The 25,202-nt window shown below is 53.9% G+C and overlaps 3 protein-coding genes across 3 annotated transcripts; 1 reads left to right on the forward strand and 2 right to left on the reverse strand.

Annotated features, from left to right (window-relative positions):
- Positions 1 to 3,521: 3,521 nt before the first annotated feature.
- On the reverse strand, positions 3,522 to 11,434 carry NCLIV_010240 (conserved hypothetical protein; the record flags this gene model as incomplete). Its single annotated transcript, XM_003880539.1, has 12 exons — positions 3,522 to 3,612; positions 4,015 to 4,504; positions 4,906 to 5,318; positions 5,726 to 5,906; positions 6,464 to 7,045; positions 7,334 to 7,511; positions 8,361 to 8,465; positions 8,775 to 8,840; positions 9,075 to 9,597; positions 10,117 to 10,262; positions 10,651 to 10,767; positions 11,432 to 11,434. The coding sequence occupies 12 exons, from the start codon at positions 11,432 to 11,434 to the stop codon at positions 3,522 to 3,524; spliced, it is 2,895 nt and encodes a 964-aa protein (XP_003880588.1).
- A 2,710-nt stretch (positions 11,435 to 14,144) lies between these two features.
- NCLIV_010250 (hypothetical protein) lies at positions 14,145 to 15,710 on the forward strand (the record flags this gene model as incomplete). The annotated part of the gene is made up of 4 exons (XM_003880540.1): positions 14,145 to 14,284; positions 14,701 to 14,752; positions 15,200 to 15,294; positions 15,635 to 15,710. The coding sequence occupies 4 exons, from the start codon at positions 14,145 to 14,147 to the stop codon at positions 15,708 to 15,710; spliced, it is 363 nt and encodes a 120-aa protein (XP_003880589.1).
- Positions 15,711 to 17,295: 1,585 nt separating this feature from the next.
- On the reverse strand, positions 17,296 to 24,927 carry NCLIV_010260 (hypothetical protein; the record flags this gene model as incomplete). The annotated part of the gene is made up of 9 exons (XM_003880541.1): positions 17,296 to 17,759; positions 18,333 to 18,842; positions 19,344 to 19,481; positions 19,803 to 19,995; positions 20,649 to 20,717; positions 21,851 to 22,025; positions 22,681 to 23,352; positions 23,731 to 23,884; positions 24,276 to 24,927. 9 exons carry the CDS (start codon positions 24,925 to 24,927, stop codon positions 17,296 to 17,298), a joined length of 3,027 nt encoding a protein of 1,008 aa, XP_003880590.1.
- Between the last annotated feature and the right edge of the window lie 275 nt (positions 24,928 to 25,202).

The following is a 25,202-nucleotide window of genomic DNA, read 5'->3' on the forward strand; positions in this document are numbered from 1 at the left end:
CCGTTAACCTTGTGCCGCGCGGATCGGGTCTCGCCCTATTCATTCATTTGCATTTGAAGCTGCAGAGTGTTTGAAACCATGTCGGTGTGCAGAGACTTGTTGGCGTGTAGGGGCTCATTTTCACACAGTCTGGACGTGCTGCGTAGAGTCCCCGTCACGCCCCGCTGTCTCCGCTGTTCAGACAGCCCGGTCGCGCGCCGCCTGGACCTCTCTTTAGCGTCTGCTTCAGACTCCGTAGCACTGTCCTCGAGCAGCCGGAAACGCCGGCGAACGTTTTCTTCTCCAGTGCCTCTTCTTTGTCGCGGGAGTCGAGGGGAAAAGGCACATTCAAGCGTTTCGAAAGGAACGTCGAGTGCGTTTAGTTTGTCCTCTCCCGCGCCGCTGAATTCTTTGTGGACCTGCCGTTCGTGGGTCTGCGCTTCCTCAGTCAGTTTTTCGAGACATTCCGGCGCCTCGAGACAGAGTCATTCAAACTCCCGAAGCGCCGCCAGCAAACAGACGCCCGACTCAGCAGAGTGCGATGCTTCCGCTCCAGGGACGGAAAATCCCGAGAGAGGACAGGAGAGACCAAAGGCAGAGAGTCCGTCGGCCCCTGTGTCCAGCTGGACTGCGAAAGACAAGTTAGAAGGAAAATACAAGTTGGAGGGAACAGGGAGGTTTTCTTCCCTGCTGGCTCTAGGCCTTGCTGGCTTCGGCCTCGGGTGGGCGGCCGAGAGCAAATGGGAAGATGCGCAAAGTGGATATATTCCTGACTCAGTGATGCGAGTTCGGTGCCTCCAGATTCCGGACCAGAAAAATCCAGAGACTAACAGCGAAGAGACCGCCAAAGACGCGTTTGAAAGTAAGCCCGCACATGTGTGAACCTGTTTCTGCCTCCACGCCTCCACGCGGCTCTTCCCCCACAAACAGGACTCTCAAACACCCCCATCGGTACGATGCCGGACATACACGCATATACAAGCATATATGCGTGATTTCTTTACAGACTGTCATACACGTTTAAATGTATACATATGGATGATGTATACTATGTATACACGATGTCCGCATATGGGTGTACGGACAGGGAAGACGTTCAGTCCTATCGTCGGTTGCTGGGGAGAGGTTTTCCGCCCCGCGATGCTCGTTTTTCTCGACGTCTTGAACAGAAACAACCGTGCCTGAGTCCCCGACTCGATTCTTGAAAACAGACCCAAGAGCTTTGCATCGCAGAAGACCCCCGCGGGAATAGCGTAAACCACGAGTGTACGGCTGCTACACCGCCTTTCCCTTTTCTTCCCAGCTGCATGCGTGGGTCTCTGCGGCGGCTTCGTCCTTCGCCAGGGCGAACGCACCCGAGCCGCAGAGTCCGTTGTAAAAACACCGCGATGATTTGTGTGCATTTCTGTGGCTCTGAAAACCGCAGAATGGACCGCCTTCGCGGCGCGACAAAAGGGCTTTCTGTCGTCTCGTCTGTACATCCAGCCGGACGCCAGGAACTCGACTGAAGGCGACCTCGGCGAGAAGTTTGGCGACACCAAGTTTCTTGTTCTGGACACGTAAAGCTCGCATTTTAATCCACCCCATATGCCGCATGCAGATTTCGAGCGCAATCTGTGGACACCCGATGAGGCGTCAACAGTGTTCGAAAACGCGCGTTTCCCTCTCTTTTTGGTAGATGACCGCAGATGCATCTCTTCTGCACACCACGTAAACGTGCTGCGTGTGAATCACCTTGTCTCCGCGGCTCAGTGACAGGCGCAGGACGTTTCTTCCTCGGCGTGAATCGATTCCCGTCTGTCCCGCTTCTCTGGCGTGTCTTCCCCGCAGGTGGTTAACAGCTACCCATCAGACAGCCGCTGCGGAGGCTGCGGCGGAGACGCATCAGAGAGAGCAGGGGAAGGAAAGACCAGGCGCGCTGCCGGAGGGCGTCAGTGCACTGGGGAGCGGTGGCGAGCAGAAAGAGGCGTCAGAAGCGGAGAGGGCGAGACTGCAGGAGCAAGAGCCAGGCGCGCCTCTGTGGAACAAGAACTCCGGACAAGTTTACGTTTTCGATTCGCTCAAGAATGCACCGCTTTGGCGCGTCTTCGCCACCCAGGCTCAGCCCCCGGGCACTGCTTAAGAGGAAATGCGTGTGTGTGGAGTCGGCGAGGAGAAACCTTTTTTCCGAGTTCTTTCTGTCTTGAAACGGTGGAAAAAGGAATCACCCCTCATGCGGGAGAGAAACCGAGAAGGCCTGGTGGCAGCCCAGCTTCGTGGCAACCGGCGGCCAGATATGCTGTCGCGGCGTGGGCGTGTCACATGTGTGTCCTCCGTGCCCATCTGGTGTTGCCAGTCCTCTCGCTGCGTATATATACATATATATAGATATATAGATATATAGATATATATATTTGTATATGTGGGTGGACCCGAAACAGCGACGCGTCGAAAGACATCCTTTTCGGCCGTCTACCCTTTAAATTTTGTAGGACTGACTGAAACGAGAGAGTGGGAGATCTGTGGAAACACCTGACAAGCTTTGGAAACCCAGGCCTCAGGGAAGACCGGGAGTCTCGCTGTACCTTGGCCCGGCCTCACGCAGGTCACAACGGGCGCTTGGTCGGCAAGAAGAAGTTCGCTGTTTACGGAGTCACCCGCGCGTGACGGTTCTTCTGGTCTACCGAACAGACGTTTCCGAATCTTCTGCGCAGGCCCGCAGATATGCATCGGAAAACCGGCCTCGGGGAAGAACGGGAACAGGAATGGACAGAGAGAGGCGAAACCACGGACGCCCACGGAGAGCACACACACGGCGCAGCCTGCAACCACGAGGGCAATAGACCCCGAGAATGGACAGGCGACAGGCCGACTGCCAAACAGTGACAGTGACGAGAGATTTATCGAGGAAACAGGAGCGGGCCATGCATGGCGGGAAATTGTCCAGATTAGGGGTGGACGCGACCGACGGGGATAGCACTTGAGCATACCACTGCAGACACCACTGCAGACACGCAACACGGAGTGCGTCTCCGCGTTCCCTCCACAGAAAAACCGTTCCTCCAAAGGACGTCTATCTTCCAGGCCTCTCGACATATCCGCAGTTGCTTCTGAAAAGGAAATAGCCAGTGTGCCGGGGTCGGTCTGCCTCGACGAGAAGAAAAGGAAACCAAAGACAGCAAACGTGCACCTCACGCGGGGACTCCCCCGTCCTCCTACAACCCACCCTTTTCTCAGTGCCGTAGAGTGTGCGACATTCACGTTAAAATGGAAACGCCGTCGGCCGCCTTGTTCGCCTCTTGCTCGGTTCAGCGTTGCTCTGCCTGTGTCCACCCTTGCATTCGCTGGCTCCCCACGGCTTTCTCGCATAGCGTTCGACTGGTGGCCGGAGTCTTCCCGCGGTGAGCCGTCGGCACGCGGTCTCTCGCTCCCGGACTTGCCTCGGCTGAAACGCCCTTTTTCGCCGTGGATCCCGTCCCGGTCCACTGCACATCTCCCTCCACACCAAGGCGATCTTCCCTGAGCGCTTCCTTGCGGTCGGTTTCCCTCGCCTCCACGCACCCTCAAAATCTTCCGTACGCATACCGTCCCTTCACGGCGCCCGAAGACGGACCGGCCGCGCCACCCGCAGACCCGTATGCCGATGAGCAGTAGCTGAAAAAGGTAAAAAACAGTAGAAACAAGGACACAACAAAACACCAAAACGCGCGTTTATGTCTAGCGATGTCTATCGATCTTCCGACACGCAAATGTGCCCTGTCCCGCCCAGCTCTGCGCGCTGCCTTTGATCCCGTTTCGCGTCCCTCCAGATGAACCACTCTTCCCCTCCCCCTGCATATATATATATATATATATATATGAATATAAATCTTCATATATACACAGACAAACGCGTGGATAGTGAATAGCTGAAACACACACGCAATGCCCGATAGCATATACAGTACGGCCCCCCTACACACATATATATATATATATATATATATATGTCTATATATGTCTGTGTTTGTGTGTTTCTTAACCTTTCTTGTGTCTGACTTTCTCTGTTGCTCGTACCTCGCGTAGCCTCCATTGGTTCCACCCCGGCCAGTCCCCGGTTGGCTGTTCACGTTGCTTGGCGCTGAGGCGCTCGCCCCTCCGGCGCTCGAGCCGCCTCCATAGGTCCCCGAATAGCCGGCCGTGCTCCCTTGGCCCCCTCCAGGGCCTGGGCGCCCGTACCCTGTCCCGGCGGGCCTCGCTGACGGGCCTGGTGCCCCGGAGGCGTGTCCCGCTGCCACGTCCCCGCTCGCCGAGGGCGGGGCGCAGTAGTACGTCGCCGAGGCAGCGTGCGCAGAGCGCGCATTTCCGTAGGGACCGGGAGCGGAGGGCGAACGGGAAAATGCGTGCGTCGGGTCTTGGTAAAGGTGATCGTAGCCTGGGGCGCCTCCCGCAGCCGCAGCCTTCGCGTCGCCCGCGCCCGCCGAAACCGAAGACCACTGGGCTGCAGTGCTCCCCGCGGCGGCAGACGGCCCGACAGATGCCCCGCCGCCGTTCACATACGTGGCGCCTGGAGGAGCGACAGTGGGAGCGAGAAGGGGGGCGTGATTACGGAAAGCCACAAAAAAGACCGAAAATGGAGGGAAAGGACGCACAACACACGGCTACCGAGGCCAACACACGACTGCCGAGGCCAACACACGGCTGCCGAGGCCAACACACGACTGCCGAGGCCACACGGCAGAAAGAGACGCAGAAGACACGCAAAGACGGGAGAGTGTACAGATTGACTAAAAAGAACGGCGCCATCCACGTTCACATCCCCAAGATCGACACGGAGGACTCGCGCCACGAACCCGACTCCCACCCCGCCTGCGACTCTCCTCACAAGGGCGTAAATGGCCACGGGGGAGGAAACTGAAGCGTTTTCCTGTCTCGTGCCTTTTCGCTGGCTGTTGTCTGCTGCCTTACCTGAGTTGGGAGTCGCGCCTTGTGTGTAGTATCCGCTTGGGTCGTGCACCCGGCCTCCCCCGACGGCATTCCCTCCCGGTTGGTTGGGTCCGCTGTAGTAGCTGTCGACACCCTGCGCCCCATACGCGGAGACACTCCCCGCACCTGGGCCCCAACCGCCCTGTGAAGCGCCGTGAGAGGTCTCCGAGGACATTGTCCCGTTGGCCTGATCGTACGGCGCCGAGTAAGGATACGGATTTTCTGCATCTGCGGTGGGGGCTCCAGAGTGACAAGGCTGACGGTAGGCCCCGTAGGGAGATGGAGCCGAGGGCGAAGGGACAGAGGGATCGCCGGTGCGCCATCGCTTCGGAGGAGGCCCAGAGGGGAACGAATGCGACGAATAAGATGACACGTCCTCACCTGATGGGGCCGCTCTGAGAAAAAAGCTCAAAAGACATATATATGCATATATATTTATATATGCGTTTGCATTTGGTACACGGAGAACAAGAGAACACTGTTCTCTGCACTGCCAAGCGTGTTGAGACCCGGAGCGGTCGCGCCGCCCCAGGTCCACATATCGAGCTATCAAAGTGGGAATCGCGGGGCCTCGGGGGACTCTCGATCTCCCCCCCACCTCGCTTTCTGGCTAGCATCCTTCTGTGTTTCTGGCGTGATTTGTCCTTAATTTCCACTCAAGTCGCTCGTTTATTGCGGAAAAAGACTGAATACGAAGATGCGCAGGAGGCCTCAGTCGCCCCTGGACTCCTCCGCAACCCCTCGCTCTTCCCGTATTCACTTCTCCCCGTGTTTCTGCCGCCCTTCTGTCGTCCTCGCTTACTCATTGGCGCCGTAGCCGTACGAATACGCATTCGATTTCGTCTGGTAATACCCCGAGGAGCCTCCACCCGCCGCTCCGTGGCTGTTCGCGGCGGCGCTCGGAAAGCCTGTGGCAGCGTGAGGCGCAGGCCCGCATTCATACCCGGACACGGGCTGGCTGGACTCTGCCCCCTGGCCGTAACCTAAAACAATATTTGGAGACAGGGAGAAAGAGGCCATGGAAGCGCATTTGGAGACGCGAAAGGAAGGGGAAACGCCGCTCTGGCCGGGAACTGGGTCCGAAGCGCACGACACAAGTGGAGAAACGAAATCCGGAAGAAAACTGACGTGCACCCAGGAGAGAGATGACACCGCAGAATCGAAGATACAGCCCCCCACGTTTCCGCCCCTGACAAGGAAAGGGTCAGCGGGAGAACGAGGAGAAGCAAAAAAAGTTGACAGAATAGAAACTAGGAAGCACACCCACCTCCCCCCTGAAACGACGCTCACGGCCCGCAGACGACGAAAGCCGCAGAGACCCGAGCAGCCTGTCTCCCTCGAGCGGGGTCTCCTTGCCAACTATAAAGCTCATATCTAAACCCACGCTAGGGAAACGCGAGCTGTCCTTTTTTTTCTCAGCCCCCTTTGTGGCTCCACCGGTCTCCATGCCTAGCCGGGGGGGCGGGGGGGGGGGGGGGGGGAATGGGGAGGGGGGGGGAAGAAAGGCTTTTCTTCTTAAAATAGAGGGTTCCTCTCTCACCAGAGTACGGTTGGTCTTGCATGCCCCCGTGGCTGTAGCCTGTCGGAGTGCCGCCTTGGGGACCTCCGACGCCTGTGTGGCCGAAGCTTTCATATCTGGCCACTGCACTTGACCCGGCGAATGTCGCGCCCGCGTCTCGGCCTGCGGGCCCCACAGAGCCCACGTACCCCGCGTGCTCGCCAAGACCGGCTCCCGGGCTTCCCGCAGGCCCGCTGGCCCCGTACCCGTTGTCCCCGGTCCCCCCGGCGAAGGGGCGAGGCCCCCCGCCCAGCGCCCCCGACTGCGGCCCACACATCGGGCCCGGCCCGCCGCGGGGCCCGCCCCCGGGGTACCCTTGGGCCCGCACATCGACGCCGGGGCCTAGGCCGCCGGGCCCCATGTGGGGTCGCGGGGAGCCCGCCCCGTAGAAGGGCCCTCCGGGGCCGCGGTGCGGGCAAAATCCGGGCGCATGCGGCCCGCGACCGGACGCCCGAGCCGCAAAGTGGGGCGGACCCCAGTAGGCCCCCGGGGCGGAGTGTCCCCCTATAGGAGCCCCGCCCGCTGGGGCCCGCTGAGCCGCCCCCAGGCCCTGGCCACGCCAGCCTGAGACGTGGAAAGGTCGAGAGAGAGACACCCCACACAGAGAAACGTGACGAGAGGGGGAAGGGCGGCACGAGAGAGAGAGACGCAACGCAGGGTGGTACGGCGAGGACGCGCGGCTGCAGACGAGCGGGAAAGACGGTCGCCGACGGCACGAAAACGGGAGAGACGCACGGCAAAGAAGTGCCACGAGTCCACGGAAAAAGGAGGGCAAACCGAATCAGAAGAATGCACTGGTGGATTTTAGAACGGGGAGACAGGAGAGAACAAGGCCACGGCAGAGGTTCTCACCTGCGATTCGAGGGTCGTATTTGAGCGAAAGTTTGCTGACGAGCAAAGACACGGATCTGGCCCCAAACAGCTTGAAGAGGAAAAGTTCATTTACGTGCGGCAGCCTCTCTCGGGAGTACTGCATCACGCTGGACGGAACGCGGAGGATGTTGTAGTCTTCGGGGTTTGCGCCTTCCTCCTGAAAAACCCAAACGCTCGCGTCGAGTTGTCGCCGTCGAAAACCCCACAATCGCCAACAAACCGCGTCAAACGCGCCCGGTGCCGATATTCCCTGCTCTCCCCGTCACCCTTTTTTCACTTGTTGAATTTTTCCACATCCGAAAAAGAAATCGAAGCAAAGTATCCCTCTCGGCTCTCGGGTGCGACACAAAAGGCGATATTGATTTAAAGGCGAATAAGAATAACAAAACATATTCCTATGTGATATACATATGAATACATGAACACGAAGATATGACCATGTGGTGGACTGATCTGTTGTCACAAGGCCCTCACGGACTGCACGTCTCCTCAAAAAGAAGGTAATGGAAAGGGGAAGCGAGGCAGGAGCCAGAACACATCCAAAGGGAGGGTGACAGAAAGGCGAGCGTGTGCCGGGGGAAAACCGGCGGACCGGAAGGAGTAACTTCGACACCACGAGAGAAAAACGCAAGTGGAGAGAGAAAAGGGAGGGCGAGCGGGAGATAATGTTGACGGACACCGGCGTGTGTGTGCGTAGGCGCAGGCAGAATCTGGTGTCACAACAGCACAGTACCGTCGCACTTTTTGCGCACGGACCCCCTCTCCAGGATCTCATTCAGATTCAAAAGGCCCTTTGCCTGTTTCATATTTCAGAGATAGAAGCGAAAGACATTCACCCCCTGCTCATGGCACTCGGCCTGAGTGTGCTGGAGTCCCCCCCACGAGCCCTCCGACTGCAAAAAGCGGCACGCACCTGAGCGTTGAGCGTCTCTACACAAGGCGAGTCGCGGGCTCAAAAAAGAGAGAAAACGGATAAAGTCGCTCCACCTTGCCTCCGGATGCTCACCTTCTTTCCGTCTTCCTGGTGGCGAAAAGCGTAAAATACCAGACGCTCCAGCCACGGCGCAGTCTTCTCCTCCACGCCTTCGAAGAGAGTCCCGCTGACGCCGTTCTGGAGAAGAAAATCCAATCAGATGCGCACATCTTTGTGTGGATATGCATGCATATATAGATATATACACGCACGGATGTATGTTTGTTTGCGCGCTGCGTGTATGACTGTAGAGACGAAATCCAAAAGCTGTCCACGTCCCCACCGGATAACAATGCGCAGATGTGCGTCGTCGGCATTCGTGCTCCAGTGGAGTCTCGTCAAAACGCACCGGGAAGAACATGTGCAGAGTTGTCTTGGATGCATTTGCACAGAGCGAGAGAAGACAGCCCGCATGTTCCGGCCCCGTGCGGGTTTCTTATGGCTCACCTCGGGGGACTCGTGGCGATGCACCATCGGTCGCCAGGCGCCGAAGCTGCTCAGAGGCAGCCGATACTGCACAGCCACAGCCGAGAGAAAATCCACACGGCGAAGAACGCGTCTTCAAACAGGCAGTGTGAGACTGCAAAGCTGTTGCGCCCTCCTCGACTGACGGTCGTCCCTCAATTCCACACCCGTGTATCTCCACCACATACACATAACCCGACATATATATATATATATATATATATATACGTAGGTAGTTATACGGATTGATGCCAATATGACATGCACTTCCCTGTCGCTTACGTCCTGATTGAGGGGCCTTTGAATGGAGCAGAATTTGGCGAGTTTGTCCATGTCGATCATCGGGAATCCGTCGAGTGCAGAGGGCTGCATGCCTTTTTCATCACCCTCGGGCTCCTGAGGCGAGTCCGGATTTCCGTTCCCCGCACCTGACGCTTCGTCTGCTGCGCCGGGCGCCTCCCCGTCTCCACTGCCTGCCTCCTCTGCATGCGCATGCGTCTCGTCAGCCGTCGCAGACGGTTCGTCGGCCTTGTCGGCCTTCTCTTCCTCTGCAGCTTCAGCGTCGCTTTCTCCTGCTGGCGCAGCCTTTGCGACTTGGCTCGGATCCGCGGGGGCGTCTTCGCCTGCGTGGAAATCCTCGGGGAACTTCTTCAGCAGCGCCAGGGTCGGCAGCCGCGAAGGCCACAGAAGCTGATACTCCGCATTTGCTCGCACGATGGGACGCGAAGACTTCAGCACACTGAAGCAGAAGAGGTGGAGTCGAAGAACGAACAACTCGCTGCCGAACCCAACCAGCGACGGACACCTGGCACGCACCCAATGGACCAAAGAAACAGCAAAACGCTGCAAACTTAACTTGCACACGATAGATCTCCGAAAAACAGCCTTGTCGCAGACTCCACAGGTGCCTTTCAGAAACACACATCCACACAGATGTATATATATATATATATATATATATATAGGTATATATATGTATATGTGTCAACATATATATGCATATGGATAGGTAGGCGTGGTGCAGGAGAAAACCGAGAGCCTGCGAAGGTCGTGAACGCCACATTCTCAGACACGCATACCACGTTGCGAGCTCTCCACGCCTACATGGAGACTAGAGATACATACACAAACGTACAAATATATATATATATATATATTTGCCGGGGATATAGTGTAGAGACAGGTTTAATGCATGACTCTTGATTCGCATTCGAAACATTTCCGGTGAAGTGTACATATACATAGACATGAATGCATGCATGCATCTCGCTTGTTTGCCTCCTTTGCGTCGTTAGCACATTTCCGGTCAGACTCGGCAACGCACCCATGGTACGCGAGCCCTGGGAGGACGAGAATGACACGGTCGAAAGTGCCGGGGGGAAAGTAATTTCGGAGTTGCGCAGGATTGACGCCGAAGTGAACGCGTGAGCCTCCAGTGCGCAGCTGTTCCACAAACTCCTTCGCCTCGTCCTGAAAAAACGGAATCAAAAACCGCACCACAAAAGGCTCCATCTACGTAAGACGCGCAAACATATCTGCGGCCCATGCGGCCACATCTACACAAAAATGTAAACAAAACGCATACAGATTTACACACACATGGATATATCTAGCCATACAGCCGGCGCCTTTAAGATCAACATATATATATATATATATATATATATGCTTGCTTGACACTTATTTAGGTACCCTGACTACACGCACAGACATAGACGTAGATAATCGCTGGCGTATCTGCCTGTGGAGCTCGCGATTTGTCTGTACGCCTAAAGAGCCGCCCCTCGACTTGCTTTTGCACACGCGCGTTTCTCCACCGATCACAGGCTGCCAGGGTTTTTGAAATTTCCAGTTTTACCTTCAACTGTTCCTCGTGGACTCCACACGCGACGTCGAGCCCATCGGCTGCGAACGCAGGGTTGCCAGCGAGGCAGACGGAGAACGAGAGGTTCTCGTCTCCCACGACGAGAGTCCGCTGAGAGAGCACAGGAGCAAACTCGTGGAAAATGCAGGCAAGAGGAAACAACCTCCCCGTCCTCTCTCGCCGCGCGCTCGTTTTGGACTCCAGTCTCGGGGAGAAATGAGAAAACCGAAGTTCTTCGTCCCATCAGAGCTGCGCCCGCGAAGAGCCAGCGCCAGCCGTCCCCGCTCTTCTCGACTGCTTCCATGAACAACGCAGAACGCCCCTCCAAAAAAACGTGAGAAGTGCACACTCTTCCCCAGAGGACGTGCGCATGCAGTCGTAGTCCCTCTCAGACTCTGTCTCTCCACTCGTGTCTCCACCCATTTTACGCACGACTCTTCGGTTTCCAGACAAACACGCGTCTGCGCACCGCTCTCTGTGTCTATACCTCTGAAACCACATGCACAAATGTCCACCTGCAGTCGCAAGAGCGAACCCGTCTCTCTCTACCTAGATACTCCCATCTTCCAAGCGTGAGGAGGCAATGCTATTGATGTAGGCATCTGTCTCCCTCCCAATATATATATATATATATATATATGAATACACAGAAGTACACATATGCCTATGTCTACATGTGCCCATCTGTATATATATATATATATATATACATGGGCCGGCAAAGCAGCGCTCCGATTCTTCCGCATTTTCGGTTTTGCGCGCAGTTATGCCTTACCATCTCGTGGAAAGACGAAATCGACACCGGAGCCGGCCTCGCCGTCGTAAGAGAAAGTGGAAGGCAGAAACTCAGAAAGGCCGCGAGGCCTGCGCGAGGGGAAGAGACCGTTTCGGACAGATGTGGGAAAGGCAGGCGAGAGACAAAGGTGTAGAGTTGAAGCCAAGAGTTGCTTTTGAAAATGTCTCTTTCTCTCTTCTTAAGCGGTCGCGTTCGCCTTGTTCTTCCTGTGTCGCCTCCCGGGTCGACGTTTTTGCAGCATCATGGATCGAGCATCGGACTGTCCACGCTCGGTTTCGTTCTCGTCTCCGCGCCGAGTCAAGTTTTATCCCTCACTTTTCTCCCCTCTGGTTAAGCTACTCAACTATGCAAACCTTTAACGCCGCCTTCCTCTGGTTTCTCCTCTCCTTGACTGTGCGGAGCAACGTGCGGCGTGGCCCCTGTTCTTCCCCCGAAAATTCACGCGGAAACTCGCGTGCGCCTCAGCTCTCTGGAGAGAGATGGTCTGAAGCCTCTTTCGTCCCAGCTCCACCGGCAGTCTCCCCTCTTGTGTCCGGGGACTTCGGCGTCTCTCGATATTTCCTCGATTCCCCAGAGTGGAAGAAGACACAGTGCAGCGGCGGAAAAACCCGGGGAACCTGTCCGACTCGACACGCGGTTGCAGCTGATGGGAGAGGACAAAGAAGAAGCAGAAAAACGGTGCGCGGAACGGCGCCGAAAACGCAGGGGATGGGCAACAGAAAATGCGAGGGGAAAACGCAGAGAAAAGGCGCGCGAAAACGGAGACTCCGCGCGTTGCCGCCAGCGAGCACACCAACCGAGAGAAAGGGTTCAGAGCGCTTCGAAACTGGGCGGACGCTGTGTGGTCTTCTCGAACGAATCAAGGGAAAAGGAGGCACGACGCCCGCATTGCCTCTCCGGGGAAATTTCCTTTTCCTCGTTTTTCTTCGCTTTCCGCGGCTCCGCGGGTGGCCTTCTTCCACAGCCTCCTTTTTCGCAGCGCCTCTCGGCGCAGCGCAGTGCACCTTCGGCAGAAACGAACTCGGGAAAACGCACAAGACACGAAGGCAGCCCAGACCGCACGAGGGCGAATGGAGAGAAGCGAACACGGGAGAGGGAGAAGGTGGAAAAAGGGAAAACGGAAATTGTGGAAGGGACGAGCACCGTCGGCATCTCTTCACCCCCTCTCTGCCTCCCAGCGAGAGAGTGCGCGCGACACCTCGCAACAGCAACGGTCAAAACTCGGCAGCGAGAGAGCCGAGAGAAAAGCCGCCAGTCGACTCCCGTGTCTCTTTCCACAGCGAGCGACTGTTCTCTGTCCCCGAACGAGCTTTCACATGCAACTCCATAAGCAGGAAAAGAAGCAAAATCATGCGTAGATGTGTAGAGAAGTGCGAATGTGTATTTGCATTTCCCTTCCAGCCATCGAACTCCGTGCTGGCGTACAAACTGGGGTGTCTATACACAACGCGTTCTGTGCCGCAGTGCGCCACGGGTCTCACGGGATGTGCCAAGGCACGCCAGAGCGCGACAAATGCATCGAGATACAAAGTTGATCTCAGGCGCTTACCACTGTTTGAGTTGTTTTTGCCCATCTGGCTCGGGCGCGCAGGCGAGAAACAAAAGAGAGTCCGTGGAAGAACGCGCGCCGTGTGTTTTGTGTGACAGGACGGGACGGCCGGGAAACTTCGCTCCACGCTGACCGTCACAGAATGCGCGGTTCTCCGCGGGAGAACATGGCCCAAGCCTGCCGTCTTTGAAGAGTGGAGGAGGCACCAGCCGCACTGCTGTGGCGTGGGAAGGACACTGAGGAAGAAAACTTCTCGACGCTGCGGAGTGCTTGCAAGTGCGGCGAGGCGACCCCAGACGCCGACGACTCCCGCTGTGTGTCCGCTCGGGCGTTCTGTCAGCTCTGACTGTTCTCGGGAAACAGTTTCTCCACGCGCCTTTGCCGTTTTCTTTCTTTTGAGTGAACTAGGAGAAAAACATGGCGGGACTCAACCGGATCGGAAGCACCCCTTTCCTGGGGGCGACGCGACCTTCCCTCCGGCCTCTCACTCTGTCGCTCTCTTCGCGTATTGCTCCACACTCTCCTTTTCAGCGGCCTCGGCGGCAGTTTCCTGTCCCAGGCGAAACAGACAAACTGGAGAGGTGCGCGTGTGGGACGCTCTCGCGCTCTCTGACTTCTCCCGCAGCAGAGCTCGCAGGCTGCCGCACCTCGCGGTCGAGAACTTTCTCTTCAACAAGGCAGCGCCCCTCTTCCTCGACGTTCTCGTCGTTCTCCTCTTCGTCCGCTCCTTCCTCTTCTTCGCCCTCCGTTTCCTTTTTTTCGCCTTCCGTTTCTTTTCTGTCGCCTCTCTGGAGCCGGCAACCCGGGCACGCGCTCGCCGCGGTCTGGGGCCGGGAGAATCTTCCCCGCCTTTCTTTTCTCCAGTTTTGTTCGAGGTTCTTCTCGACCTCTCACGCCTTTCCTCTCGCACACTCCGAGACTCGGCGTTCGCCCACTTCCTCTTCTGGACCGCGGAGTTCTCCGGTCTTCTCGGCGGCCTCTCCTCTATCCAGGAGCGCCTCTTCGTCGCCTCGGCCTGCTGTCTCCTCCCCTGCTCGCCTCCCTTTCTCTGCTTGCTCCGCGCTTTCTGCGCTTCCGGACTTTCCAGTCCCTCCGTCCATGCCTTTTTGCCGCGGATGTGCACCGCCTCCCCGGCAGCCGACCATGCACAGCCAGATCCGCGGCTACAAGCCCGTCATTGACTGGGTGAAAAACAGGCTGAACGCCCGCATGCGCCAATACCGGAAAAGATCCCTCAAGAAAAAAAACCATAGCAAAGTTATTCAACGATTCAAACTCACAAGGTAACGACGCACACACGAAAAGGGAGACACACACGCCTTCGTTTCCCCCACTCTGCATCTTGCCGCCTCTCTCACGATACATGCACAAATACATACGTACTTACCTCAGTATCTCAATGTACACATATATCTAAGGACTGCATGGTTCTGTATGTCGTGCACACATATCTACAATATATTCGTATATATATATATATATATATATATGAGTACTTCTCGTCATGTACGCGTGGATACATGCAGATGCTTCCTATTGTTGTTAGAGCACTTTTCCAGGAGTGCATGTCCGTGTGCGTCCTGTGCACGCCTTCAATGGGAACAGGCTGTGGAGGTGCGTGGCGCCTCAGAGGGAGACTGCTTTTTGGGGGTGAGGAACATCCGTTTGCCTCTTTCCTCTGCCTTTTCTCTTCTTTCAGGTTCGGCTGGCAGCGACTTCGCTCGGGAAGAAACGGAGAGAAGGAAAACTTGGTACGTCTTCTGCTCTGTTTTGCTGTCGGCCTGTGGACGGCAGCGCCTGTTTCCCTTCTAAGACCCGCTGTTTCTAGCGCTTCGAACGCCTTCCCGCTCTACTTTTCTCTCGTTAACCTCGTGCTCCTTCGGTCTCGTCCAGGTGTTCCTGCTGGTCCGTCTCTATATCGATTCTTTTCTACGTCTCCTCTCCATCTCTGTATCTCTCTCTCACTCTCTCTCTCTATCTATATACACATCCGCCTCTTTCACTGTCTCTGTCTGTATGTATGTCACCATCTGTGTCTCTCTCTGTCTCTAGGAACGCGCTCCGCTCGCTCCCTTTCTTGTCGAGGCTACTGCTTTGTATGCAGTTGTGTGTCTGCGTTTGTCTATTCCACATTTTTGCTTGAGCGGAGGAGATGCGCGCTTTATGCAGACGAGCTCTCTTTGATGTGCTTGCCTCAGACCCACAAGCAGCTAAAGAGAACAATGGGATACACCTACGTGTCTCGAGACGACCTGTGGAAATTTCGGTTTCAGCTGCCGAGCCACATTCTCCGGTGAGGCGAAGCAACGTCGACGTCCCTCCTGTCTCCGTGGCTGTCGCATCTCCCGATACGCATGCACGCATTTTGACGTGTCCATTGCGCCTGTAAACACGTATATATACAAGTAGATACACCTCTCCACATATGCATATATATATATATATATATATATATGTATAGGTAGTTACATATGCATGCAGATGTGTGTAGATTGACGCGCGGCACCAGTGGAAGAGATGCACATATTTGCAAAATTACAGGGACAGATGGGCGTTACGTGCATCTGAGATGTACACGTGTGTATACAATTGCGTATGCATGCGTTTTTTTGTTTTTCCCGTTTGTCTTGCAGCATCCGGGACGCTCCGATTAATCGCAACCCAAACATTCGAAAGATCCGTCGATCTCTGCCTTCCTATTTCGGCTGAGGCAAATTAGCCACCGCGAGAGCCTTTTTGAAGAAGCTGCGATGCTGCCTGTCGTGCATCTAAAAATGAAGAGAAGTTTGTGACGAGAGAGAATGTCGAGACAGCACGAGCCATAGAAGCATCCTCTCTGTTATTGCATTCTTATCCTCTCGCCTGATCTCTTCCTATTCTCTTCTCTCCCTCGATCTCTTCTTCTTACCGTCTCTCCCTTAATCTTTTCCTATTCTCCTCTCTCCCTTGATCTCTTCTTATTCTCGTCCCTCCGTTAATCTCTTCTTATTTTCTTCTCTCTCCGGCGGTTGTTTTCCATCAAAACACTGCAGTGCTGTGGACTCGCCGCCTGTCAGCCGAGGAGGCATGGCGACTTTGCGGTTGGTCTCTCGAGAGTCTCTCTCGTTCGTCTCTGCCTGCGAGGCTTGGTTTTTGAGTCGCGATTTCGAAAAAACTAGGCGTTTCTTTCTCTTTCGGTCGAGACCGTACGCAGGAAGGCAAATTAAATTTCCGTTCGTTTCTGGCATACATGTGCTGTCGCGTCGTCGCGAGGGCAGACCGGGGCTTGTGGGAAGCAGCGACGGAGGCGGAGGAAATAAGGAGAGAAAGCGCCTTGGCCTCTCCCGCTCCACAAAGCTATCTAGAAACGAAGTGTCGAATCCCCTCCACGTAATGAGAGATTGAAGGAGATATGGGAGATATGGTGGGTTTGAAGCGCATGAGCATTCTCAAAGTGGGAATCTAAACATATGCATACATGTAATTGTATGTCTGTCGAGGTTACACTTTCTCCATATTCGGATAAACACATAGAGACAAATGACTAAGCATGCATGCATGCATCTCTATGAATAACAGAAACGATATATATATATATATATATATATAGGCATATATGTGCGTGTTTGTCTGGATAACGTTCTCTGATTGGGAGCCTGAGACAGCTGCTCCGCGTCGCTAGACAAAAGATAAACGATTCTTTGTGATCCTTTTCTTCCGGTGCCAATGCCGGAGCCGCGGAGAGCTCTGAGGTCTGAACGCATGTTCTGTTGTTTCTCGTGTCTACTGAGATGAAAGCGATAAACGAAGCACGACCAAAAAGCGAGACAAGCGTTCTCGCCCCACGCCGAGGTTCACACATCCTGCAGTCTGGATCTGTCTCCAGAAAGATATTGTCCCCCCCCCCCCCCCCTCCCGCCCCAGGAATTCTCCACTTCTCTCCCTGTCCACTTTAAAAAAAAAAATTGACCTCGTAGGATGGCACACGCTTTCTCGTCGTGTCTTCTCGCCTGCCTCTGCTCGTCTTTCCTAGACATCTCTTCCTTTCATTCGCGTGTAAATTCCTTTCTCTCCCTCTTCGGTTTTCGAAAGTGCACGGACGACGCGGATCACGAGTGCCTCGCTAGACATGCTACCCGTCTCGGCGCCTACTCTCTACTTCGCTTGTTCCGGATTCCCTCTCGTCCTCTAGATCTTTTTCTTGTCTCTGCGTCGCATTGCCACTTCCGCTTCCTTCCCTTTTCTCGTTTTCCTTCGCTCTTCCTTTCCCGGTCGGCTCTCTGCACTTCCGTCTCCTTCGCTTCCCGTCGTTCAGCTAGTCTCGCTCCTTCTGTAGCTCTCTCTCGACCTCTGCAAAGAAGTCGTCGCCGTCGAGAGCCGCAGCCTTCTTTCCCTCACCTTCTCCCCTCAGCCTGCCTCTCCCGAGCGTCAGCCCGTTGCCTCGGTTCAGAGAAGAAGAGAGGGAAGATCCGGGAGGGGACAGAGAGGAGGGGAGAAGAGATCGAGAGCCCAGTGCGCTTGTGGGAGGCGACACATGGTTGTGAGTTAACGTCATGGAGGCTGAAGACGGGAACGAAGCAGAAGGACGAGAGGACTCGGCCGCAGCAGCTGAGAGGCCTCCAGGGAGAGAATAAGAACTTCCACCAGGAGGGACGGGAGCATCAGGAGAGGAGAAGCACGACGCGACGGACGGTGGCTTCGGCGCAGACGATCCGAGGGCCGCGCTCGAGGGAGCAACGACATCCCACGAATCCACGGAAATCTCTTCATCGTCCTCGACTGAAAACACAGACAAAGGGGCCCTACGGGGAAACCAGGAGTCAAATTCGTTGCTTCCCAACCCCAGAGAGAAGAGTGTAAAAACCTAAGCATCCCATCTGTGGTAGCGTGCAAAAGCGAGGCATACCACACCGCGATTTGACAGGGGGAAGAAGACCACGCCCCGAACTTGTGGAAAGGGAAAAAGGGCGATGCTTAAACTTGCAGGCAGAATCGAAGAAACCGAAGCAAGTCCCTGAGTGTGTGAAAGTACAGCGACCGACGCGAGATCTTAAAAAACCAAGAACTCTAAACAAGAATACGGGTCACACAGCGTCGACTACGGACTCCTGATCCCCCGCACATACACAAAGCCACTAGCACCGCATATATATATATATATATATATATATGCATATATATATATATATACATGCATATACATATATATATATATATATATATATATATGTATATAGATGAAGATTAAGATAAACGTATACATGTATATATGAATATATAAATGTTTCTATACATGTACAACTGCGATTGGATATTTGAAAGTGAATGTAGATGTGGTGACTGCCAACATACCCCACGCATTGATGGTATCGGCGGCGTCGTGGAAGGCCTTGTCGTCTGCGAGGGTTGCTTGACGTTTGCTGAAGGCTACCTCCTCGCGACTTGGGACCATCCTGCTGACCGTTCCCGGTCGTTCTCTTTCGCGTTCTCTCTCCCCAAGCACGGCGAGGGACGCGCTCGCATGGTGAGACGAAAACGCACGGACCGGTGCACGCACAGACCTGGAAGGCTCCGCAGGAGGCGGAGGCCGCGGGGCGGGAGGGCGTGACGCGGCGGAAGAGAAGGAAGCAGATGGAGAAGAATAAGAAGAGACAGACGAGGAAGAAGCGAAGGAAGAAGATGGCGACGCGGAAGACGACGAGGAAGAAGCAAAGGAAGAAGATGGCGACGCGGAAGACGACGAGGAAGAAGCAAAGGAAGAAGATGGCGACGCGGAAGACGACGAGGAAGAAGCAAAGGAAGAAGAAGGACTGGCTCGGAAGTCAAGTCTACTGGAACAGTCATCTGCGCGCCGAACACTCGCTGAGAAGGAAAGAACAGGAGAACACACGAAGCATTCAAGCAGTGAAAACGCCGCAGATTGAATGTTCATTTGCCTAGCCAGATAGCTGGCAACACGGAGGGTGTATATACCGTCAGACATGCAATCGTAGCTGATATAAATATATATATATATATATATATATATATGTTTGCATGTAGAAAGTAGTGATTGAGGCGTGTTCGTGTCTGGCCTTACACACAACTGCCCATACAGAAATCATTTAGGCTTAACCGGAACACACATGGCTACGACTACTCGTCAACCCGGCACATGCATATACGAATATATCTGTATCTATCTATCTATCTATCTATCTATCTATCTATCTATCTATCTATCTATCTATCTATCTATCTATCTATCTATCTATCTATCTATCTATCTATCTATCTATATATATATATATATATATAGCTGTACAGAAGCACGCGTGTGCAAGACACGTACGTGAAAAAATGTCACCCGAAGAGCGTTCGTACCTATAGAGGCTCTCATGGTCCTCGCCATGGCGCCGAACCATCCGCTCTCGGCGGCAGACGGCAACGCATAGCCGCCAGCGCTCGCGCTGTTGAGTGCTGCGTGCGGCGGGGCTGTGTCGGTTTGGTCTCCTTTTCCAGCTGAGACAGGAGAAACGAAGCCCAAGCCGAAACGAACGCAGATGGAGGATGGCGACTGAGGGAGGCGACAAAAAGATAGAGAGACAGTAAGAGAAACGGAGAAAGAGAAAAAGGGGGAAAAAGAGAGGAACAGGGGGAGAGACAAAGAGAGAGAAACAGGGGGAGAGAAGGAGAGAAAAAGAGAAAGCAAGAGAGAGAGAAAAAAGACAGAGAGAGAGAAAGGAGAGAGAAGAAAAAAGGAGAAAGCAAGAGACAGAAAGGAGAGAGGAGCATGAGGACAAAAGCGGACAAAAAAGCGAAATGAAAAAGGAGACGATTTACCTCGTGCAGCACGGAGGGCGGCGTTTTTTTCCTTGACTTTCTTTTCCATTGCGACGACGATTTGCTTCAGAGTTTCAACCGACGCCTCGGAGACTGCCAAGTCTTCTTCGTCGAGAGTTGACCCCCCCACACCAGCGAGGAGAGGATGGGCGAGAGCTTGGAGAGGAAAGAGATCCAGGCAGTGCCCGACAGACTGTGAGAACGGCAAAAGCAGAGAGAGCGAATACGAAAAGAATGAGAGAACAAGAAAAAAGAAGGAGAGAAGAGCGCGAGGCACGCGACTGAAAGCTACGACAGGAATCACAGAAAGAGACGAAAGGGCAAGAGGAAGGCGGCAGAGGGTCCGACAGAGAAGAGAACAACGCGGAAGAAGACGGAGAAAGAGGCAAGGACATGGACCTATCCTGCCCCACTTGAGCACCAGTTCATGCATGGCCCGTGTCTTCTAAACATATCTAGGTAGACGAATACAAGTATATATATATATATATATATATATATGCATATACAGAGAAATATATATGTATATATACATATAAAAACCGATAAATAGATAGATACACATATGAGGAGATGGACGTATGGATGCCTTCTCCTATGGCATGCATACATATATCGATATGCATCCTGCAGAACTATGTAGATGTAATTATACATGCATATATATATATATATATATATATATATGGGAGTTTTCGTGTTGCTGAGTGACTAGACTGTATCGCTACTCTCCTCTTCTTTCTTTGGTGTCGCTGTTCTCCAAGCTGCTCACGGAAACGCGGATGTCTCTTTTTCGCATGTTTCCACAAAAAGGATGGCTGTGTGTAACACCGGCAGCCTCCTTACCTGAAGTGCTGCTTGACGACACGGTGAGAACCCGTCCTTCAAACTGGCGAGAAAGATTTGTTGAAGCAGCTGAAAAACACCAGAAGACGCGAGGGGCGAGCGTCCAGAATTCGCCGAATTGGTCGGCGAAAACAAACGTAGAAACAGGAAAGAAACGCCCTTGAATCTGCGACGAGACAAAAGGTACCGTACAGCCAGTCGACACGAAACGTTTTGGACGCAGGGAAACGAAGGCACGGACACCCAGCCTCGGTGATCCGGAGATCGCGCAAAGGCGTGTGAGCATTTGACGCCGTTACGAGAGCCGGGAAAAGAGGAAACAGAAGAAACAGACGAAGGCAGACCGCATGCAGATACATATATATATATATATATATACATAGATACATACATATATATATATATATATATATGGCGTTTGCACGTGTACCGCTCTTTTCTGGCTTGGTTTGGTTGACGAGCTTCCGCTCTCCCTCTGCTTGCTTCTTTGTTTCTTCCCTTTTTCTCGCTCCCTTCTGGTCACCTGCAGAAGGCGGTCAGGATGTTTTTTGAAGAGCGGAGCCGTCTGAGGCAGGCTGGCGATTTTCGCTGCGCAGATGCATGCGTTGGTGCGTACGAGGCCCTCAGCGTCTCCCGTCAGCCGCGAAAGTTGCTCCAGGCAGGTTTGCAGCTGCAGCGCGCGTCGAGGAAGGAGCGAGAAGAGACGGAAAGTCAAGCGGGAAGAGCGAAGAACGAAAAAGGCGCGCCGAAGCAGCCAGGGCAAACAAAGCGAGAGGGAAAAGACCGGAAAAACACACACCTGTCGAAACGGTGAGACAGAAAGGAAGATGGAGAGAGAGAGGGACAGAGCGAGGAAGACCGAGGGAGCGAGGACGACCGAGGGAGAGAGAGAAAAGGCAGTCGCGGCGACGGACGGTCTCGTGCTGGCGACGTTGCCACACAGGGGGAAGGAGACAAAAGCGGGGTAGAAACGCACGCCCGAAAGACGGCGGCTACCACAGGGAGAAGACGAGCCGGCAAAACGCACAACCAGACGCAGCGGGCAGAGCCTGTCTCAAAACCACCTAGAAACACAACGGCGAACGACACGCCCCGCCCGTGGGAGAACGCGAGGCTCTCGCTTGCTCCCCACCGAGACGTGCACGACGCAGCCACCCGTACGAGGCCCTTCGGAATACGCTTCAGGGCCCGAGGACACTCACGGTCTTTTTGTCGTCTCCAATCTTTGCGCAGACGAGAACGAGAGACTTGACTGTCGCCTCGCGAATGGGCAGCGCAGAGTCGAGCAACCCGAGCATGAGACTGTCGAAGATTCGCGTGTACAGACTCCGCGGCATCAGGGGATCCAGGACGGGGAACGACGTCAACAATGTGTACCTGCAGAGAAGGCAGAAACCAAGCCATACATCTACGCTCCCCTCGTCCCCTACACTTCTTCACACGCATCCACACCACGAGACGCACACAACATACACAGCTCTCTCCTGTGTCTCCTGTTTCTGCCTCCCAACACGCACATCTCTCTCTAGCTGTAAATAGATACATACACATAAATATACATATATATATATATATATATATATATGGATCTATATACGGATCTATATACATATACATATATATACATACATATATACGCATAAATATACATATATATATATATATATATATATATATATACATATATATACATATATATATATATATATATATATATATATATGGATCTATATACGGATCTATATACATATACATATATATACATACATATATACGCATAAATATACATATATATATATATATACACACATATATATATATATATATATATATATGGATCTATATACGCATATATATACATATACATATATATACATACATATATATACATACATATATACGCATAAATATATATATATATATATATATATATATATTACAAAGTGTACGTTGTTTGTGCATGGGTTCTGTGTGGGTGTGTGAGCGTGGTTGTCGCTTTTTGCTCTCGCATTTGTGCCCTGAGTCCTCTCACCGAATCGCCCTGTCGCTGGATTTGAAGAGTTTCTCCAGGACGTTTCGGAGGCGCCGGCGCTGGCTGTCGTCTCTGGCCGGGCCCTGCATCCCGGCGGCGACCATGGCGACGCAGCCCACGACCGCAGGCGTCAAGCTGCTGGCCACGCACGCGTCTTTGGAGGAAACTGAGGACTCTGGCGCGCCGAAACTGCGGATGCTCGGGTCGAGAAGTTTGAGGAGTTCCGGGAGAATCTGTTGCTCCTGGACCGCTTGCGGCAGCGCTGCGTGCGCGGCGGCACCCCCCTGGGCGGGTGCCTGAAGCATCCGCGGGAGCTCTTGTTCGAAGAAGGCCTCTTTCTCGTACGCTCCCTTCACGTGGACTTCGCGAAGAAACAACAAGCAACTGCACGTGCTGCTGCTAAAGTACGCGTCATTCTTCAGCAGATCCGACAGAAAACGCGGAGAAGGCGAGGAAGGGTGGAGGAGGCGGTCGAGGAGCTGTCGCGCACTCGGCGAGAGGAGGGGCGCGTGCGAGGAAACGGACGACACAGAGAGATCAAAGAGACTCCCGCACGCGCTGCTCCCGTAGCTCGAGTTGCTGAAACTCGCGCGACTGGAAGAAAAACTCGCGGGGGTAGAACTCGAAGACAACGTCGTATACGTCCACACAACCAACGAAGCTAAACCCCACCTGGAACACAAGAAGCAGAGACAAGAACAAGACACGTGCAAGACCAGGACAGAAAAAACAAGAAAACCGCAACTCCAACAACCCACCTACTTCTAGATCTATCCAACTATATATATATATATATATATATATACATATGTATATATATGTGTGTGTGTAAACATGCATATATACGTATATATATATATATATATATATATGTATATATGTATATGTATCTATATATTTTTATTTGTAAGGGTGTGCATGCATATCAGTATTTCGCTCTATGCAGGTGAAGGCATTCGTTGAAAGCGTCGAGAAAGAAGACGGCGTTTTTCGATTGATTGCGAGGAGTCTCGGCCTTTCAGGTGCGGATTGTTTTCTCAGCCTTTTTACCAGTCGATCCACTGCGGGGGCAGACCGGGAGGCACGCGGTCTGGAGGTTGCCATCCTTGCAGGGCGGCCGCACTCCGGCGCGCATCGGCGATCAGCGTCGCGGGCGGCGCCGAGGCGGTCCGCGCGAGTTCCATGGCGGCCAGGCGCCAGCTTCCTGGAAAAAGCGCATGCATTCACGTCAGCGGAAAAAGCGCACCCTCTGGGCCCCACTCCAGGCTGCTCAGCACCGACCCTCAAAATTGTACATGCCCACGTGCACGTTGCTCCACACAAGTCTACAAGCAGGCCTACAACTGCATTTGAAGAGCGCCAGAACGAAGCCATATATATATATATATATATATTTATTTATGTATTTATTTACTCATTTATATATATATATATATATATATTTATATATTACATGTAGTGATACGTGTAAGAGTTTGCGTGCATGTGCAGATGAACTACTGTGTGTGCGGTGCGTGGTCGAGGCGATTTCGACGTGTGCAGCTGGTTTGTTTGCTCTCTCTCATTTTATTTTTTCCCTGGTTTCTGCGGCGCACCGTTGGCTGTGACGAAGACGCTGAGGGGGTTAACGAGGCCGTGGAGCATGTTACAGGATTCGTGCAGGAAGGCCACGGCGCTGGTGATTTGGTAGATTCCCCAGACGACATCGGCGACGCAGGCAGCAGCTGCAGCTTCTCTCTCGGCCTTGGCAGTCTTCGCGTCTTCTTCGCATTTCTCGTTCTTGCTGTCGGCCTCTCCGTTCTCGGATTTCGCGCAGACACTGTGCTGGGAGCTCACCCCTCGCCCGCGGGGCTCCGTCTGTTGCCTCTGGTGTTCGTACAGCAGCACGGGCAGCGGCCAGCACTTTTCAGTGACGACGTAGAGAGCCGCATCGCTCTCGTGGGTTTCGAGCGTTTTCAGCACATCTGGGTGAAGGAGCGTCTTGGCGCGTTGCAGGTGATTGCGCCCCGCAGGCACGTCCGGGGGGAACACGTGAGGAGAGACACCGCCCGACCCGTCTCCTTGCGGTTTCTTTTGCAGGAGGAAGAGCGACGCAGGCGCCCCGTCGCTCTTCCGGGTGCATGTGAACAGCAAAAAACCGCAAGGCAGCGCAAAGGGAAGGGGGATTTCCTCCCCGACCACGAATCCAAACGAGGAGGGGAGGTCCCCCCATTTCCCTCCAAAGCGCCCCAGCAGCGATTGGAGCATTCGGAAGTTCCAAAGACGCGAGAGAAGGGGAGCAAGCTGGTCCTCGTTTTATACATCAAGAGACAAGAAAAGCGAGGCAGGCCTCTCTGGGGCATGAGCCTCCACGTTCGCGTCCAATCTTTCCTTGTTTTCTTGGTTTTTCTCCGTCGAGTTTCACCGGGGAGCTCGGGCGCTGAGCACACAGCGACCGTCGCTAGACCGGTCTCGGGACAGCCCGATCAGCCGAGGGAATTGGCTCCTGTGGACTCTCCGTCTCCTTGCGAATCTACCTCGCA

Source organism: Neospora caninum, chromosome IV, assembly GCF_000208865.1.
Source record: "Neospora caninum Liverpool complete genome, chromosome IV".
Classification (NCBI taxonomy): Eukaryota; Apicomplexa; class Conoidasida; order Eucoccidiorida; family Sarcocystidae; genus Neospora; species Neospora caninum.